Below are 20719 nucleotides of genomic sequence, written 5' to 3'. Positions count from 1 at the left end.
TGGCTGCTGCTCACATTAGTATGACTGATGTCATTGTGTGTCCAGCTTAATACCTCCAGCAAATGATGAGGTGGAAAAGTGACTCTCACGAGTTTATGCTGGGATCTTAGTTCCAGTAATGGAAGGAAAGGAGAGGTTTCTGTGCTCAAAGGAAGCCACAAAACATGACTGAAATTTAGACTTAGCCCGAAGTGACAGGAAGTTGAAAAAGTCCTAAAGGGAAGAAGGAATAAACCTTGAAACACAAATTCAGTGACTTGTCACTGCCACAGACACTGGTTTGTGAGAGCCATGAGTTCCTTCCTAGGGAGGAATCAAACTACTCCCATTCCAAAATCCCAATGGCACCCCAGCCACCACCAGATGCAAAATCTGGACCGATAACAAAATGCAAGGCACATACACCTTTTCTCTTTCAAATTAAGGAGGCTTTTTGGGGATTGGAGGTTGGATAATAACGTTAACTATGTACCTATTACAGGTACATAGGATCCAGGGAGACTCTCACAAGGACCAGTCCACAGCTGTGGCTTTGCTTCTGAGATGGTTCCAAGATGCCCACAACAGGGCAGATCAGATCAGAAGAGAGACCATGAGAGAGCCAACCCCTAGAGGACCACTTATGTTTGATGGAAAAGAGGTAGACAGGTGGAGAAGGGAAGAAATGTGGAACTTTAGTTAGCCGAGTCCTCAGGTCAGCTTGGCACCCATGTCCCTTGTTCAATGTCCCTAACAACAGTCACCGCAGTTCCACGTGAAATGTGACAGGACAGGAACCAGACCTCTACCTCAAAGGAGCTCGTGCTTCAGCTGGATTCTGACTTCTAGAAAGTTCTTATGCTGAGCCCAAATCAAGGTATGTCTTTGCAGTCAGGACCCATGAGGAGCCAGGGAGGCCTGAGGCAGTGCAGACACTGATCTAATTCCAGAACCCCAGACCCTCGGGTTCTAGAGAGAAGGAGGGGCCAGCTGGGCAAGATGCTCCTGAACACAGCAGGAGCCCCGAAGGAACGACCAGGGAAGTGCTACAAGAGCGGAAGAGAGAAGACAGGAAGCGCAAGAAGGTTTCCTGGTCTCTGCCTTTGCTAACTGCAGGCAAGGGGTGCTGGAGTTCAAGTTCCCCTCAGCCACACAGGCTTCCCACCCTGTCAACCACTGCGGCGCCTCCCTGCACTCCTGTCCTCACCACTGACCAAGGAGGAAGACTCTGGAGAGGCTGTAGCATCCAGAACCTCACGGAGGGAGTTCAGCTCACAGAGGTGGGGGCGATGCCACAGCGTGCCTGGGGGTACCTGGCACTGCTGCGTGAGAAAACCAACCAGGTTAGTGTTCAGAGGGCAGACTGTCCTATGCGGTCTGTTGTTTGAAGATGAATGTCCTACTGAAATGAAAGAAACGAGGGGAGACTTGCCTTGACGTGGGCGAGGGGACTTGCTTGGTGTTGGGTCATGAGGCAGCACACATGTCCAGCACGACGCCCCGCACACAGTACGTGCTCAGAAAACATGGGCTGTATTGACTTTGGGGTGCTTGGGAGACCTGTGCGTTTGTCTCTGTCATACTATGATTTATAGTGGTGGCATCTTTAGTTTCCTACAAGAACAAAACCCACATATTTCATGGGTAAGCACTGCCTCGATTTTCACTGATTTTGGTAAGCTGAGTTGTGATGGAGAGGGGTGGGGGCTGCTGATAAAGGAATATATGGTTGGGGTTTTCTGAAGCACCAGAGTGGCCTGCAGAAGCATTTGTGAAGGGAGGTGTCTCTCCAACTTCGGTTCTTTTGAAGTAGCACCATCCCTGAGGCAGCACCTCTAATACCTTGATCCCTAAGACAGGGGCTCCATTAGAAGGTTTTAACTGTGGTGGTGTTTTGAGTGTAGGTGGATCATCAGAATGTTCTGCTGACGATTTTAATGCATGTCTCACAAATCATAGAATTAGACCCATCCAGTCAGTTCTTACCATCTCTAATCTTAAGATGGATTCTAAATTCTAATGGAGATAGTCATCTTTTAGCAGCTGGGAAAATAGGAAAAGGAATGCTGTACTCTTTGGGGTCATAAATCTGTAATCATTCCAATTGTCATAAAGATAGGATCCCAAAGAAAACAGTTTCAACAACTGCATGCATGGATCTTGAATGCAGGTGTGCAAGGACTGGGTGGGAATGAGGTTGCTTTCAGGGCCTATAAGAGGAGGAATACTGAAGGAATACTACACATTTTTTTGTAGGTATTTTGCGGGGAATGAAAAGATTCCCAAGGCCTAAGAGCCTTTCCCTAAATTCTCTAGGTGTGTGTATTTTCAGGGAAGAGGAAAATTTTAAATCAGTAGCCTACTTCAGCATTCTCATGAAACTGATTTGCAACTAGCATTTCAACTAGGTTAGGATTCCTTTTGGTATATGGAGGGGGAAAGATCTGTACAAAGAGAAGCAGCAAAATATGAAAAAAGGCCAGAGTTGTACTCTCCCCAGTGGCTAGCCAAACCAACCCTGGAGTGTCCAGACCTGGAAAAGAAAAGGCTCATGGTCCCAGGCTCACCCAGCACAAGTGTGAGCCTCTTGAGCATGGAACCGCTTGCAAAAGGCCATTTGGCACTATGTCTGGTGCTGGTATCCTTGTAGACTCATTCTTGATCATATAATTGAATAAAGACCTCTGCAAGTGATGGGGGAAAAAAAACAAAGCCACATTCTAGGGAAAGGTGAGTTGGTGACTCAGCAGCTCCTGTCCAGTGTGACACTTCCGGAGAAAAGTAGGGGACCATGGTCAGGGACTGTGTATGGCATCAAGCCCACATGATGTCCCGTGCGACAGGGAGCACGGAAGAGACAGGAGGAAGAGTGGGAGGGAGAGAACATGAACTTGAGTGCCAGGGAGATGCTCACACTGGCACAGCAGAACAGTGGGGAAGACTCAGGGCAACAGCGCCGGTGGGAGGGGGCACCTGCCAAGGGGTGTGAGAGGAGCGCACAGACACATGTGTCCCATGCTCCAGTAGCTTTAGAATGTCATGAATAGTACTCCATTCATGCCCCCACGTGTTTAAAGCCTGTGTTAGTTATGTGTGTGCTGTCATGTTGTCTGAGTCTTAGGATTCAATGAGGAAACCTTGATTCAATTTTCTGTAAACTTCTGTTTGGGAAATGCTTTCTGATAGTGACATCAATGGAAATATCAAGCAACCAAGGGAAATCTGAAGATCCCAGAGAGCCCAGCAAGCAGCAGTGTCCTCGAGCTAGGCAAGCAAGGGCCCTGAGCTGGCCAGACCATGGGCTGGAACGCACTAGAGGCTGGTCAGAGGGGCTCCTTCTGGGGTCCCGACTGTGGTTTCTGCCAGAGGTGGAGCAAGTTGGAACTGGATGTTGAATGAAGTTTCAAAGAACTTAGAAGTCAAATGGGGAACAATAATCAAAGGCTTCCATTTTGAAGCTGAAACAACTCCAAATTCTGCTGTTTCACTTAGGGGAGAACAGAAGCACCATGTCATTATTTTAGTTTACAGAGCTGCTGTTCCAAATGTTCTTGGGAGCATTAGTGCTAAGAGGGAACAGGGGATGGGAGCGCTGCCATTTCCAATCACATAAAGGACAGAAATTCTTTTAATTATGACCATGCCAATCTACATCCTGCTAAAACAGCTAATTACATGTCAGGAGGACACTCAGTCATTCAGAACAATTGCCATTATATTTTTATATATTCATTCTATGCCACCCCCCTCAATTACCATGGTTACAATTTGAAAAGATTCAGTCCAACCTTCATTTGATCACAGCACACCAATGTGAATTTGAGAGTTAATTATGGCTATACAGAGCCACTCTTACTTAAAAGAAGAGAAAATGAAAATGGAGTCGAGGGAGCCGGCATCCCAAGACTTCTCAAGTGGGAGCCGGGTTGTGCATGCCCACGCCGGCCGCACCAACCAACTGGAGGGCAGCTGAGCAGGCACGGACACAGCTGTCCAGACTGGGGCCGACCAACCTGCAAACCTGCCACATGAAAGGAGTGTCAGGAGAGGAGAAAGGCACGGCTCCCCTTCAGCTGCATCCCTCTGGATGCGGTTATGGGGCTGGCTGATGAGACAGACAATGGGTGTGGCATGTGGGTAGTAAACTGTCTCATGGTGTAAAAATGCTTGTCACATTTCATGTGAACAGAATCAACTAGAAAGTTCTGCCACAAATGTCAAAGGAAGAATGACAAAGAGGTTCAGTGCTCCGCATGCCTGTAATCCCGAGGCATCTATGTCACTGAGATAAGAATGGGCAGCCAGCAAATCTTCCCTCCCTCCCCTCATGTATCTCTTCCCGTCTTGATTTAAAACAAAGCCAGTGTTAGAGGAGACTGGAGTTTTCAGATTGCTGGCTTGCTTTTTGCTGCCATTTCTATTCCTCATCAAGAAAGAATAATACAGCTAATACTGAAACTTTCAATTTACGAACTTCCAGGTTTGAAAATACATAGATATGAACAAAGTTACCTTTCAGAGATGAGTGACTCAACTATTGGCTCTGCAAGATCACAAGACAGTAGCTTATCACTTTCAGTTTATAGGTGGAATTGAGGGACAGCCTTTCCAAACACAACCTGCATGTGAGAGGAGTTTCTGTAATCAGAAAACAGAATGTTGGCTTGTATCTGAGAAGCCTTTCCTATCACCTTAGTATGATAGTTCTCTGGAGAGCTGTAAGGAAATCTTTCTTTTAAAGTGGTGGTCATCTTTGAAACCAAGCATGCTGAAGGAAGTAGAGCACATTACAGGAAAAGAAAGGCCCTCTGCTCTGACCGCACACCACCGTAACATCCTGACAGATGACCTGGCATGGACAGCTGCCTTTCCAGGAAAATATTCCACTCTCATCAGGGAACACTGGACTGGATAACTTAGGTATTCCTAGGCGAAGTAAGTCAGACAATATGGAAACGAAGAAATAAAAAGAGGGCTTTCAGGGCACGCAGCTCAGTTTGCCAAATTCAACATGGCTGACAACTGATCCCCAAATCCCGAGTAAACACCCTTGCTATGTAATGAGCACAAGCAAAAAAAAAAACAAAAGGAATGCCTTATATGTGTCATTCCCACCCCTGCCCCAGGACATCCCCCCACCCCATCCCACACTCCCCAAAGATACCACCAGCAGGAGCTGGGCAATGTGCCCAACTTTCACTTGGGAAATCTTGACAAATCAATCCGGCTCAGTAAAGCTATAAATGGATTTGGCTGGTCTCAATGCAGCCCCAATGAATACAGTAGTAAAACATTACTAATAATCACAACAAAATGATAAAATCTATCATCTCTCTGACATGATTCAGATCACAGAGATTAACACAGAAACCAACGCACAATGGTGAGGGCCAGGGTTCTTCAATGTAGTGTGCTATTGAGCACAGGATCATCAACAAGAAAAATTATTGCCTAAGAATCTGTTGGGACACACTGGGGAGAAAATACTCTGGTTGTTCCCTGAACAACAAAAGACAAAAAACAATTTTAAAAGGCAGAGCCACAAATTAAATGGGAAGACTGCTTCTAACCAAACCCTCTGAAGACCAGAGAGTAAAGACTTAAGACTTCACATTTTTAGGAAGAGGAAGGGAGGGAGGGTGGGTGGGAGAACATCTGTGGGAAAGGGATCATTTCCACTGTTGAGGGCAAAGATGATGAGGCTGTTCAGTGGAATATGTAGCTGGTCAAGACAGGGAGGAGTGTTTGTGTTAAGAGATGGACCACATCCAGCTACTTTTCCCTGCTGTCACAAGATTAGAAAATTCCAGCAAAGAAGTCAGCTTAAGGCCTTGTCAGAGGGAAACAGAAGAGGAGCTATTCACAGACAGGATGAGGCTGGAGACTCCTGATTCAATGAGTCTGTTTATACTTGGTGCCTGATGGTTGATATCCAAGGGAGAAGTTTCTAAAGTCAACATTTCTTAAAGACAAACGTTAAACAGGCAAAAAGGAAATAACTATATTGGTCAATTCTTCAGTCATCTCCTTTGAGGTAAAATATATCTGGATATACGGACCTAACATAGGTGGTGATCACTGAACGGGCTGCCACCATCAATCTACCAAGAACTAGAGAACTGGATGTGTACACTTCTGCATTAATGATTTTCCTCCTCTCTGCCTCAGGTTCCTTCTTCTTGTGATGGGCCATGGGAATGTGAATATGGGGGTGGGGTGGGAGGACTGCCCTTGTGAGTGACAGGGATGGGGACTGTCCAGAGTCATAGGTGGGTGGAAGGCAACTACATTTATTAACCACTTAAAGAACTGTGATTTTGATTGTGAAGAAAATTGCTGTAAGGGCACTCCAACATTACCGGCTTTGCTGAAACAAATCAAAACATCTATTTGGGACTAAATAGCACTGAAGGGCTCAGGTAAGAATGCAGTGTGTTGCCCTCCCAGCCTTCATCTGCTGTTAGGGTTATCAACAGATGGGCAGAGACCTCATCAAGATGGCCCATTTTAAAAGGTCCCTGTGTCAGTGTTTCTAAAGTTTGGAAAGTTTACCCATCTGACCATAGTAATTCAATTAAGGTGTCTTTAAAGAAATAAATTATATGAATACCTGTTGGCAAGTTCCCCCACATCCCACTTCAAAAGACTTTTGAAAGTCTTCCTCGACAGGAACAGCCCCTGCAGGAGTCTCCTGGGGCCTGAAGGAGAGAGTGAAGTACAACCCGGGTCGGGCGGGGGGCGGGGCGGGGGGAGTAGAACAACCAAGAAGCACACAGTGTGAGTTTTCAGAGCCTGGCTGCTTTCCCTTCAGTAATAAGGAAGTTTAGGGTTTCTAGTTTAATTCCGCCACTAAAACCTGAAAAAGCTTAAGAGAGAAATATACTACCTAAAGACACTAGAAATATAACAGTAGCAGTGCCACACACCATTATAAGAACCAAGGTGGCCTGGACAAGATGGCAGAATTGAACTTGGTGACAAACAGAAAACTAACAGGTTTAAATCTAGGCCCAGAGGAAGTAAATTCTCACTCTTGGTGAAAAAGCAAAAGTGACATGTAAGGCAGTGGGTCTTCAGAGCAGCCAGCGGTCTTCTCCAATGACAAGAACAGCTGTGGGTGGAAGATGCCTTCCTCCTGCTCCCACTGAGCTCTCCAGGACATTCTCCTGCAGTGGCAGAAATATTCTTTCAGTTTCACCACATTGCCATATAGGGTCTGGTACTGCCCTTCATGGATGCGAACTTGCCTTTATTCTCTGAAGCTTTTTTCCTCCCATAAAGGTGTTAAAACAATGAAACCTTTGAGTACATCTATGACAATCTTTGTAGTTCTTTAGAAACTGCAGCTGTCTTAACAGTTTGAGTCTGTTCCTTTAAAAAGACTAGCAAGTACAAATGATACTAGCAATCCCATGATAAAGAAGCTATCAATTATAATAATCTCCTTACAATCAATCATGGATGTGGCTTGTCAGAGTGGATATTTCTCTGTCTCCTTGTATTTTGATTCAACTGAGAATAAGCAGTCAAAATTCCACAAAAATGGAAATATGTTACATTTCCTTTAAGCAAAATAAAAGGAAAGCAAGAGAACACAATCTCCTAATTGAAATAAAAAGTCAGATAAACCAAGAAAGAATATGAGTTGGCCGCGGGGGGAGGCTCATTCCTGAGAATAACAAATGCTACTCTTGAATTTGTTGGTTCAAGTAATACAGTAAAACAGAAGAGACGGCTCCACTTTACTTCAATGCTTGGAAGCTGAAAAAAGTACATATATTTTTTCCCCCTGAAATCCATGGACAACAGCAGGACCAGGCCCTGCATATAGCTCTTTAAAGTCACAGACATATATAAGGTGGCACTTTCATGCCCTCTCGAAGACTTTCCTCACACTCACATAAGCAGGATTAACAGATAAGGAAATGACGCCGTCAGCGTGTGCCTTAAGTGGAAGGAGACCAGCTGGAAACTGGCGGATATTCAGTATCTCCTGAATGAGAAAGAAAATTGAGGAAGGTCATTGAATACATTTGGTGGAGGAGGATGGGTGAAGAGGTAAGGAAACGGCACCTTCCTTTTATCTTAGAAATTGTTTTCAGGTAATGGACAAAAAGAAGCCCTGCTTAACAGCCAGCCCCACATGCCCCTTTAAACAAGGCTTCATTATACATAGGAGAGATGGAGCAAGGCAGAAACCACAGCAGTTGTGCCTCTTTCAGACGCACCCTGTGCTGCTACATTGAAGGCTCTTTCCTCTTACCCACAGTGACAGTGTGTCATTTAATCGGGATGCCAAGAGATCATTTTCATACAAGGCCAGCAGATGTAATTTTCTTTGATGCATGAATAGTTCATCATTTTGCTACTAGATGACAAGGTGATCACAGGGTGACTTTATAACGCAAGTTCACTGTTTGGTATTTTGAGTTCTCAAAATGAAAAAAAGATTTATCAAATATAAATATCTTTAAAAAGTAACAAAAGTGCTACATATGTGATCAAGGAAAAAAATTCCATTAGTTACTGCCGCTTAAAGTAGATTAAACTTTACAAATATTACCACATCCATTATCAATATGGCTTGCAATTATTAAATAAATTGCCTGTAGCAATACAGCTTTTCACACCTCTCCAAGGACAGAGTAAAGAGAACAGCAAAGCAGTCCCATCGTGTTCTCGTACAGCCACAATGTGAGTAGGAAACGTCCCCTGCTTTTCTCTGCTCCTGTCTGGGCAAGTGTCTGCGTCTGTGACAGGCAGCACAACCCCACTATGAAGTCCTCTAGCGACCTCTCAGATTGAGGGGGCTTCCGTTTAATGGATACAAACACTGCAAGTTTTTTCACTCATTTTTGACCTTAGCTCCATCCTTGAAAGACTTTTTTGGTAGCAGGGAAAGGGGACACTGACAGGAGGCAAAGCAACTTCCACGATGGCCTCCAAAACTTTTCCAGGCAGGCACTGCTAACTGTGCCGCGGAATGTACAGTGGTTCTGAAAACTGGACTTAGCATCCATTAGACATTCAGCTCATGTTTTTTTCCAATGCTCTCAAGCTGGGCCTTTTTTTTTTTTTTTTTTTTTATGACGTTTGGTTTTTGTCTTTGTTTTTAATCATGGTCCCAAAGGCAGAAGGCAGTATTTTATCTACTAAGTCACACAGCTTGTGAGAGGAAAGGATGTCTGTGTCAGGCATGTTAACTTCAAACAAAATCTGAGATTGACTTTTTCCATTGACATTCTTAGCACAGCACCCAAAGAAGTATAATCTAGCCACAGTGTGGCTATAATGAGGCACGGCTTATTGCAGCTGGAAATCAATTATCCTCACACTGAGGTGGGGATTCTAGTGTTCCTTTGACTCTGTGGATACTCCCCAAATGGTGTCTGTCATTCCTGTGCCACGACCTCAGCTTGCATCCTATCAGTCTTGGGGAAGGAAAAGGGGGTACAGACTAGTGTTACAAGAATCTAAAGGTACCCAAGATTTTACACATAGCCTAATATTTCAGAACTGAGGGCTATCTAAATACCTGGAAGCACTTTCTTGGAATGCTAAGACGGAGCAGCAAGATTTTCTAGCCTCACGGGCTGGGAGAGGGAAGTTTGGTTGGTTGGTTGGTTATTATTTACTGGGAATTAATACTGAGAGAGTATATGCAAAGGCTGAGGGCACCATGCCATCTTCACAGAACAAGACCCTAACGGCTACCTGACATACAAGAAACTGCAAGTTATACTGTAAGAACACATGTTAAGGACCGAGGAAAGTCTGCTAAGGTGCTACGTCTAAACTAAGTTAACTTGTCGTGTTTAACCTCCCTGATCAGTCATCATCCAGGGCCTCTGTCTTGATTTCGTTGGCTCCTTGTCGGGCCAATGCCAAGATAGTGTGGTTGACTGCTGCCATTTCCACAGCTAATGAGATGGGGTCTTGGTGGTCACTATGGCTCGTACTGTCATCCTAGATGTGCAGAAATAAGAAATGTTATTAGTGGATTAGAAGAATTCTTCAGTCACAGAAAGACATGCTGGGGCAAGGGGAGGCAGAACATTCGTGGGAGGAAACTGGGGGAGGGGCTTATGATAGAATAGAGGTAAATTGTATTTAAGTAGACACTGAATGGATATAGGTCCAAAGATTTTCAGTTGATAATTTTAGGATTCAACAAGTAAAAAGCACAAAAAATGTTTTTCCTCACTGAGAATTCTATTCATTCTATTAATAAGGTTGCTGGTGATGATGATCAAACCTGCAGTGATTGATATAAAACCAACAATTTGGATATTTGGATCTTTCTGTTTGTAACAAATATAGCACTAATCACTGAAGGCCATACTAGTGAGCTATTAAATTCCAGATTGCTGCTTTTACAAATAGATTATTAGAATTCATGGTCCCTCTCTGAACTGAGAAAACTAGACAAAACTTACAATTACATCTTACAGATAAAAAGTGCATTTTTGTTAAAAAAAAAAAAAAAAAAAGGAATTCTCAATTACAACAGGACACGTGTCTCTGCTGGAAATGGCTATGGGAGAAAGGGGAGGAAGGTGTGGAGCTCTCCTGCTGGAGGCAGCTGTGCAAGGGCAGCGGCAGGTGTCTTACCTAGAACAAGTGTGAGGCTGTCCTCCCCGCGCAGCTCAATGTGTTAAACAATAAAGCTGTGAAGGAAGCTGGCATTGCAGGATGTACGTCAGGCACTGAAGACGGTGTTACAAATAAGGGGTACGTTTCTCACCTGTCATCTTCAGGGGAATTCTGTATCAAAGAGCTTTGGAAAGGGTAAGTCCCTTAAGGAAAAAAACAAACAAAACATGGGATGTGCTGCCCTTAGGGCATCTGTAAAAAAAGATGGAAATGATCCATCTTTGTGGGTAGACTGAAAAATAACAGGAATGTATACGAACAGAAAGACTTACAGAATATTCTCTTGGGGCTATGAAGTAGAGTCCTAAAGGGAAAAAAATGGTAGTTCTTTGGAAGTGTGGACATCATTGTTTCCTTCTGATGTTCACAGATTAGTTTTTAGAATTTACAAAGGGATCAGCACAGACTTGCATGCATTCTAGGCGTGTGGTAAACAGAGGCTGTTAAAGAACACACTGGACTATATGAGCTGGCTGGGGGGCAAGGAAAAAGCACAGACCCCAGAAAAATGAGAAGTTTTCTTGCTGTGGTCTAGGGGAAGGCACCATGCGTTCTCTGCATATTCCAAATGGAAATTTACATCCTATCAAAATTTTAATGAAATCTGTCAACATCTATGTGGGGTCAAGGAGGAACTCCCACGGTCTTAGTTACTGAATTACTCCATGCAGTGGCTACAATTAAATACATTTTCCCCAAAAGCAATGCAGAATAAATCAGGGCGAGGTGACGAGTCATGCAGGTATTGCACTTATGAGAGGATGCATGTGTCAGTGTGCCAGAGACTCTGGAAGAACCACTCCTTTGGGCAGGAGGGTTCCCACTGCAGTGGGGCCAGAGTGAGTGGGGCCTTCCATCGTGCCCTGCATCGGTACATGTTTAGGCATGGGGTCCAGCTGCCCCTAGTATTTCTCAAACACTGAGTGTGTGTCGTGAATGGTGTAACTTGCTTGTTTGGATCAGATCCTCCTCTCTTCTTCTACCTTCTCTGCTTCTCTGCCTCCCTCTGAACTTCTTCCCTCCTCCTCCTCCCCATTGCGTACTTGCCAAGTATCCTGTTGTATGACAATAAATCCATGTGGGTGAATAACGATTTCTCACAAATTCAACAGGACAACCGAATCTTACCACATTCCTTTCAAATTACATGAAATCTAACTAGACACAGGAGCAGAGTGGAGGGACAGTGACTGCTTCCCCTCCCCCACCCCATCAGCCACACCCACGGAACTAAGCTGTCCCACTGTTCCCCTGCTCAGGCACCAAGAACCTCGCCCAGCTGTGCAGGGGCTCACCTGCTCAGAGTAGTCATTCCCGTCGACGTCATCACTGTTCGAGTGGCCTCCTGGACTCTGCACATCTATTCCATGACTCTCCAGGATTGCTGCTTCTTCGAAAAAAGCAAATAGATCCCTAAATTATCTGTTACCTTATCACAATGGCTGAAACACTGAATGAATTTTTGTGCTAAGGAAATTAGAATATAATTAAACAAAAACCTATATTTCTCTACAGTTGTTTCTTTTAGACTGTAAGATGGATGAAATTCAAATGCATGTAGGTCAAGGGAGGCACACATTTGCCATTCTGGGGTCTCTGCTGCTGTGCATGTTACGTGCTTCATAAATACTTGCTAACTAACTAAACAGTCCTCCTATCTTAGGGTTCTATAAAGCATATGAGAACTGTACTGATGAATAAAAAGTATATTTACAAAGGAAAGGAAATGAAATGAAATGCATTCTATGCCCATACCATGCTCAATACGCCCGATCTCGTCTGATCTTGGAAGCTAAGGAGGATCAGGCCTGGTTAGTACTTGGATGGGAGAAATGAAATTCAATTTTAGAAGCTAAAAACCAACATCCTACCTGACTCACCAACTTAAATTTCTTATTCTTATGTATTACTATTATAGTTTTGAATGGGAAAAAATCCTTTATTTCTTCCTTTTTCAGTTGTATTCATAGTTCCCTCTAGGGCACTTCTGGCATTTTTGTTTTCTCTGTTCAGCTTTATTGAAATATAATAAAAATTGTATATATTTATAATGTACAAAGTGATGTTTTGATATGTGTATATATACATGTATACATGATTACATCGAGAATTCATATTTCTTAAATGCTCTTTATCTCTGCCTTTTGCTGCATTCCTTGTCTATTAAGTCTCTTTCATTCCAAACTATTAATCGTTTTGTAATATCTAAGTCATAGTCCAGTAATAATAAATTCTGGGTATTACACTCCCTTTCTCAAGACCCTACAAGTATCTTTCATATGTACCACAGGAGTAATCAATTGCTCAGGGGCCAAGTCTAATTCTATATTCTAGAACTTTAAGAACAATGAGTTTTATAAAAATGTCATTACCATTACAATACAAATAGTGCAAATACTACTAACTGTGGTTTATTAAAAATACAATGAAAGACATTAGGGCAATTTTTGTTAGTCCTAGAAGTTAGGATCTGGCATGGTGGCTCACGCCTGTAATCCCAGCACTTTGGGAGGCCGAGGCGGACAGATCACCTGAGGTTGGGAGTTCGAGACCAGCCTGACCAATATGGAGAAACCCCATCTCTACTAAAAATACAAAATTAGCCAGGTGTGGTGGCGCATGCCTGTAATCCCAGCTGCTCGGGAGGCTGAGGCAGGAGAATCACTTGAACCCGGGTGGCAGAGGTTGCGGTGAGCCGAGATCGCGCCACTGCACTCCAGCCTGGGGAACAAGAGCGAAACTCCATCTCAAAAAAAAAAAAAAAAAAAAAAAAAGAAGTTAGGATGCTTTAGACTTGCAGTTTCTAAACTGAAGTTAATCTTAATATAAACATGACGTTCACAACTGCAGCACAAGAGAAAAGCAGCCTCACTGATACATTACCAATATTGGCTCTCCTCTTGATCTCCTTCCTTCTGTTAGCAAACCAATTATATACTTTCAGGGAGGTAACTCTTTCCAGATCTGACAGTTTTTTGCCTGTAAATACATGCAATAAAATTCAGATAATCTGTATCTGGGATCCAAGAATAAACTAGTTTTAAGGGCTAATATTTTTATTTTGTTGCTTTTGATTACATTTGTTGCCAAAACTATAGATGCAGAGGGATGTTTAAAGTATTACCTGGTACCATGTACACACCCCAATTATTGAATGAATAAATATGTAAATGAATACAAACACAGCAACTAGTAACACAACATGCTTCAATTCAGAAAGCCATACATAATATTAGAGAATTCCACAAAGTCAGTTGGCTAGGGTGCCAGATCCATGTTCATGTGACAGTACTATGGGGGTTTCATTTAATTACCATTATTGTATCAGAATAAGTTACTCTTTTTTTATTTTTTTGAGAAAGGGTCTTACTCTCTTACCTAGGCTAGAATGCAGTGGTGCAATTATAGCTCACTGCAGCCTTGACCTCCTGGGCTGAAGTGATCCTTCCACCTCAGCCCCCTGGGTAGCTGGAACTACAGGCCCAAGCCACCATACCAAGCTAATTTTTGTGGTTTTTGTAGAGATGGGGTCTCACCATGTTGCCCAGGGTAGCCTCCAACTCCTGGGATCAAGCTATCTGCCCACCTTGGCCTCCCAAAATGCTGGGATTACAGGCGTGAGCCACACAACGACCTAAGATAAGTTCTTCTTTGTCAAGTATCCAGACAACAAAAATTTACTTACATCTTTAAGACCTTATGTTAACTAATTACCTGCTGTCTTAGGACAGAGGATATTATACATGTTTTCTTGAAGGCTGAAGGCCGCTATGACTATCCATTATTGTAACTGGGTTTGACTACATAGCACAATTCAAGTTGCATTTTAGATTTACCATCTTTGAAGTCCAATGTGATTTTTTTTTTTTTGAGACAGCGTCTCACTCTCTCCCCCAGGCTGGAGTGCAGTGGCGCAATCTCAGCTCACTGCAAGCTCCGCTTCCCGGGTTCACGCCATTCTCCTGCCTCAGCCTCCCGAGTAGCTGGGACTACAGGCGCCCGCCACCACGCCCGGCTAATTTTTTTGTATTTTTAGTAAGGACAGGGTTTCACCGTGTTAGCCAGGGTGGTCTCGATCTCCTGACCTCATGATCCGCCTGCCTTGGCCTCCCAAAGTGCTGGAATTACAGGCGTGAGCCACCACACCCGGCAAGAAGTCCAATGTGGTTTTTTATGGATAGTACCATGCTTGCCAATACAGACCCCTCTGTAACATTCCCTCCTCACCTTTCCTTTTGTTTTTCAGCTATTAATCCAGTGTGTGAAGAAACCAGAAAGCAGGTTTGTTAGGGTCTTGATGATACGAGGGCAACATGTTCCAGGGAGAGTTCAAGTTTCTGCACAGCTTTAGGGCTGGGACTTTTGGCATGTTTGAAACAGGGTACAGATTCCTTTCACTTATGTGTCACTGGAGCAGAGTTTGTAGGGTCTACATTGCTAGAAGTCTGGCTTCTGGGTGAGGGAGAATGAAGGTCTACTTAATTTTATAAAACACTGATACTTTCATATGTAGCCTTTAGGCCAATCAAAATAACTGGCGACATGGAAATCAATTGGATCTATTAACTGAAAATGGTTTATGTTTAACAAAATCTGTAAAATGTGAAATAACATTTTAGCACAAGGAAGAAAATACATTTGAAATATTTAAGTGGGTTTGTTGAGTTTGGAACAACAGGACTTCAAAATGGTACCTGCCCTAAATTTTTCTTAGCTAAGCAAGCAGAAGTCATCTCAATGTGTAAAGGAGATAGAAACTAACTACAAAAAGAATTCTTTTCCCAAAGAGAAATACAGCATTTTACAATTTATAACAATTGTTTTAAAAAATTCTATCTTAATTTTATATTGACAAAGCTTGCTTAAATATTTAAAACTTTAACACTGTTTCATAGTATCTTTTAGCTAAATTCTTGGAAAAGGAAATCTACACATTAAAAAAATAGTAATTTCAAGGTCTCACATCTCATGTAGGGTCATTCCTTGAAAATTCTCCTATGTGAGCATTTGATTTTGAGTACCATAAAAACATCCCTCAGAAGTACTGTGTGAGCAGGACAGGGCACTGGTCACCTGCTGAAGGATGGCACAGACTGAGCTGGGAGCACTATGCCAACGCACGCACAAGACTAACTGTCCTAGATGTCAACCTGTAACCAAGCGCTGTGCTGCACCACCGCAGAGCAAGGCTGTGCCTGCGACCTTACCTGGCTTCTGTATAACTGCATTGCAAGCGTTTGCAATTTCTTCCCTCTTTGCTTCATCTGGGTATTGATTCTCATTGAAGTAACTGCAGATGCAACCAATACAAACACAAAGTTTTTATTTTTCAAACATACTCTCATTAAAACACTAACTCGTTGAAAAATATGTGCTGTAAGATGCCACACGTAAGTGTCTAGGTCCAGGCTGTCGAATGGAATGTTCCGTGAGAGTAGAATCTTCTATGCTGTCCAGTATGGTAGCCAAAACTCAAAAATAGCTACTGAGCACTTGAAAGGAGGCTAATGTCAGGGATGGAATTTGAATTTTATTTAATTTTAATTTTAATTTGAATAGCTCCATGTGACTAGTGGCTATTATATGGGACAGAACAGGTCTACATACTGCTGTGCTTCATTAAAAGATGTCATTGATATAGCAAAAATTTGAAATTACCCACGTATCCATCAATAGGAGAATGGCAGAACAAATTATGGGATATCTATACTTATACATTGCTATTTAAAACTAGTAGGAAAAAATAAGTTAAGAGTTCTGTCCACTGACCTGGAGGGATATTTATGACATATTTCTAAGTGAGGAAAACTATCCGCAGAATAATACTGAAAACACTGTTATTTTCAATATTGGTATTATACCAATAATAATATGAAAATATCATTACAGAATTAAAAATTCCTATGTGTACATAAGTTTGCATAGATGAAAGCTGGAAGACTACACAGTAAGCTTAAATACTGGTTACTGATTTGTGGGGAGGGGGCTTAGTGGGAGGAGTTTAAACATTTTCTTTTTCATTTGTTAAAAAAGTATGTATTACTTTTGCACTTTTTAAAGAACAATAGTACTTTAAAGAAAGAATAAATTTACTTAACCCATCCTTAGAATTCTCAGACCCATCAGACTGCATGTGGGAATAGAATGCTTATTAGTGCTACTTTTTCAGTCACCCATGAGTTTAAAAAAAGAAAAGGAGAACTTTCATGGTTTCAACTTGGAAACTTCCAATCAGGAAATGGGCCCCTGTCAAATTCTAGCACCTACCATTTTTTCACGGGTTTCCCTTTCCCTGTAATCCAGCCTTTCTTAAACCTTCAGCACTCCTGTCTGCACTGGTGGAAATGCCATCCTACTGTGAATAGCACTTGGAGGCCCCAGCCCTTCCTGACGATGACCTGCAAACCCAGCTCCTAACACTGACTCCCTCCTCTCACCGCCCACTCTTCCTCGGAGGGCATGCCTTCACTGTAGTTATTTATTTATTTAACCTCATCTGATGTCTCACCTGATGTAGTCCTGACCCACAGCAGCTGTCCCCACCTAACTACCTTTTCTTCTGTAAAACTTACGTCATATAGCTATATCCTCCCAGTCTTGTCAACTACCACCCTCCACCATGGTCTTCTGCTTTATTTGAGCATCTCTTCCTGCACCATTTTCTGCTGTCATTTCTGGGACTCCAGTGTGCATACTGAGGATTTTTCCAAGTCACTACCCTCATAATTGCTTCACTTTCACATTTCTAATGGCTTCTGTCTCTGCTCTATGTCTGCTATTTACTTAGGCTAAGAAGCTTTGGATTAACTCTGAGAACTAACAGCATGGCTGTCACCTAGGAGCCAGTTAGAAGAGCTGAATCTCAGACCCCACCTCAGACTTACTAAATCAGAATCTGAATTTTAACAAGATTTCCAGGTGACCTAAATGCACAGGTCATAACTTCTGAGATGTTCTGGATGAGTTCATTTACACAAAATTTAACCAAAAGCAGATACTAAGTACCTAATATGTGCTTGTCACTGTGGATAAAGAAAGATGACATAGTTTCTGACTCCGAAGTGTTCACAGTCCACTAGAGAGAGACATGTAAGTCAATACCCTGTGGTGAAATGCCATAGGATGTACGGACAGAGCACTGAGGGAGCATGGATGAATGTGTGCTCAGTGTTGTTGGCAGGAGCCTGGAAAGGCGTCACTGAGGAGTGCCATCTGAATTAGGTCTAGAGGATGTGCAGGAGATTGCAAGGCAGAGAAGAGGAGGAAAAGCATTTTATTTAAGAGGGAACAGCATATGCAAAGGCAAAATAGCAGATAAAAGCTTTTGAGGATTCTGGGCATAGAGAAGAGTTAAATGTGGCTAGAACATAGGGCTTGTACAAAGCAATGAGATAGTGGCCTGGAAAGGTGGGATGGGGCCAGTTTGTGAGGACCCTTGTGTGTTCCTCAAGAAGACTTCATACTGAAATAAACAGGGTGCCTTCGAGGTTTCCAAGATACACAGAGATATACTCCCATCTGTTCTTTAAAAGACAACACTTTATCTTCAAGGCTTAACCCTTGGAATTCTACCTCCATGATCTTCAATTCTGAAATTCCCCAGTCAACTTTGTATTTACCTATGCCTCCTCTTCAAAATAATTTGTTCTGCACTTTCTTTATTTTAACTCCTTAATTCTCCCAACCACCAGTTAAAAAAACAAAACAAAACAAAAACAAAAACAATCTCTGTTTTTCACTCCTCTTTGGGCTTCACCTGTCATTTCTTAGCCTGAACTCCATGGCATGCGAAATCAGCAACTTCCCTTAGAGAAACTAGGTTCTTTAGCTTTTCTGTCCTTCCACCATACCTGTCCAGTCAATCTCCTACCCTGCAGAAAGCAACTTCCATTTATTTTCTTCCATCCTTTTCTCAGGGGACCAAGTGTTCCTGGACAAAGTCATAAAATAGGGCCAATTGGTTTTTTAATAAATCCACATTTTTCAACCTTAACTGAGACCCTCATTTCTGTTCGGAATTCTTTTGGTCTTTTCTAACCAATTGCCTTTCATATCCCATCTTTCCTGCCCCATTTACCTGAAAACTTTGCACTCTCTTACCCCAAACCCTCAAATTGACCACTGTCACTTTTTGCAGATGACCTTGCTTTCTCTCTTATGAAGATGGAGATTATTTAATATGAGTTAATTGCTTGGCTTCTCAACTTGTACAATATTCTAAGCATTACTCATTCATTTGTCTTATGGCAGAGGAAGATGCATGCATTCTCCTCCTCTTCAAGGTCAACTTCTCCGCTTTTGTCTTTGACCTCATTCCCCTTCCTTTCATTTTCTCAACTCTCTCCTTTCTTTCCTGCATATCTCATCTTTTCCATGTGCCCATACAGTGATCTTACTTCACTGTTTTTATAATACATATTTCTTCATTATTGTGATCTCTGAAGTCAGGATGCATTTTATAATTGGTGGTGTTCTGTCTCCCTTACTGGCACGTCAAATAAGGTGTGTCTTACAATCTAAGGCCTTCTTAGACTTGATGGGATACACTAGTTGCTAAGACCTACGGGTTCCTTTTAAGCAATAGCTCTTTGGCCAGTACACCTCATTGTGATAACTTTTCTTCCAAGTGACTGCAAAGCCTGTGATGACACTGTACCCGCTCCAGTGCCTGATTGATATTCCTAAAGCATATCTCTAGTTACTATCCTGTTCAGAAATTCTCAAAGGTTTATTAGAGAGGTGTTCAAAGTCCCCTCTAAACAACCTCATAAAAACCCTAGAAGAAAACCTAGGTAATACCATTCAGGACATAGGCATGGGCAAGGACTTCATGCCTAAAACACCAAAAGCAACAGCAACAAAAGCCAAAATTGACAAATGGGATCTAATTAAACTAAAGAGCTTCTGCACAGCAAAAGTAACTACCATCAGAGTGAACAGGCAACCTACAGAATGGGAGAAAATTTTTGCAATCTACTCATCTGACAAAGGGCTAATATCCAGAACCTACAAAGAACTCAAACAAATTTACAAGAAAAAAACAAACAACCCCATCAAAAAGTGGGCAAAGGATATGAACAGACACTTCTCAAAAGATGACATTCATACAGCCAACAGACACATGAAAAAATGCTCATCATCACTCGTCATCAGAGAAATGCAAAACAAAACCACAATGAGATACCATCTCACACCAGTTAGAATGGCAATCATTAAAAAGTCAGGAAACAACAGGTGCTGGGGAGGATGTGGAGAAACAGGAACACTTTTACACTGTTAGTGGGACTGTAAGCTGATTCAACCATTGTGGAAGACAGTGTGGCGATTCTTCAAGGATCTAGAACTAGAAATACCATTTGATCCAGCCATCCCATTACTGGGGATATACCCAAAGGATTATAAGTCATGCTGCTATAAAGACACATGCACATGTATGTTTATTGCAGCACTATTCACAATAGCAAAGACTTGGAATCAACCCAACTGTCCATCAGTGACAGACTGGATTAAGAAAATGTGGCACATATACACCATGGAATACTATGCAGCCATAAAAAAGGATGAGTTCGTGTCCTTTGTAGGGACATGGATGCAGCTGGAAACCATCATTCTCAGCAAACAACCTCTACATCTTTATCTGCTACTCCCATATATGCATGCTACCACCTAGGAAAATGGAATAACTCTATAAACTCCTTGCATCTCTATACCTTTCTCTTGCAAGTACATCAGCTTTTTGCCTCCCCCCACCCCGCAGTGCAAATCTTATCTTTCCAGGGTACACCTCAAATATCACCTCTTGGCCAATCAAATGTATTTTCTTTGCCCTATGGATCCCACCGCACTTCATCTATTCCTCTCTTATATATCTTTCATCTTGTATTACAGTTATCACTGTATACATCTGTCTTCTGTTGCACTGAAAACCACATGATGCCAGGGTACAAGTCTGACTCATCCTCACATGCACTCCTCACTAATGATAGTGCTGATGAGTCAATAATGATAGACAAAGGCACCACCAACCCAGTGTGGGGGCCTCCAAAAGAAATGGATCTCACAGTAAATGAACTGCTAACAAGCGAGG

General features: G+C 42.5%; 1 protein-coding gene and 1 long non-coding RNA gene across 50 annotated transcripts in view; one reads left to right on the top strand and one right to left on the bottom strand.

Annotated features, from left to right (window-relative positions):
* Positions 1 to 7922: 7922 nt before the first annotated feature.
* LOC135964486 (uncharacterized) lies at positions 7923 to 12132 on the top strand. Its single transcript, XR_010576989.2, has 2 exons — positions 7923 to 8037; positions 11892 to 12132. It is a non-coding gene; the product is annotated as an uncharacterized lncRNA (long non-coding RNA).
* The window catches only part of HMBOX1 (homeobox containing 1), a 164431-nt gene continuing 151957 nt past the window's right edge, over positions 8246 to 20719 (bottom strand). For 3 of the 49 annotated variants that reach the window (XM_005562960.5, XM_074000601.1, XM_074000597.1), the window contains 4 exons: positions 15840 to 15922; positions 13516 to 13611; positions 11928 to 12022; positions 8481 to 9945 (listed from right to left, as the gene is read on the bottom strand). In XM_005562960.5, coding sequence (XP_005563017.1) covers positions 9808 to 9945; positions 11928 to 12022; positions 13516 to 13611; positions 15840 to 15922 — 412 coding nt within the window. In that variant the 3' untranslated portion in view covers positions 8481 to 9807. Of the gene's footprint in view, positions 9946 to 10590; positions 11688 to 11927; positions 12023 to 13515; positions 13612 to 14865; positions 15085 to 15839; positions 15923 to 20719 lie in introns of those variants that run through there. The other 46 variants (XM_005562957.5, XM_074000593.1, XM_005562964.5 and 43 more) reach the window with 29 other exon arrangements.

This window comes from Macaca fascicularis, chromosome 8, assembly GCF_037993035.2.
Source record: "Macaca fascicularis isolate 582-1 chromosome 8, T2T-MFA8v1.1".
Classification (NCBI taxonomy): Eukaryota; Metazoa; Chordata; class Mammalia; order Primates; family Cercopithecidae; genus Macaca; species Macaca fascicularis.
This window is presented reverse-complemented; position numbering and strand designations above follow the sequence as displayed.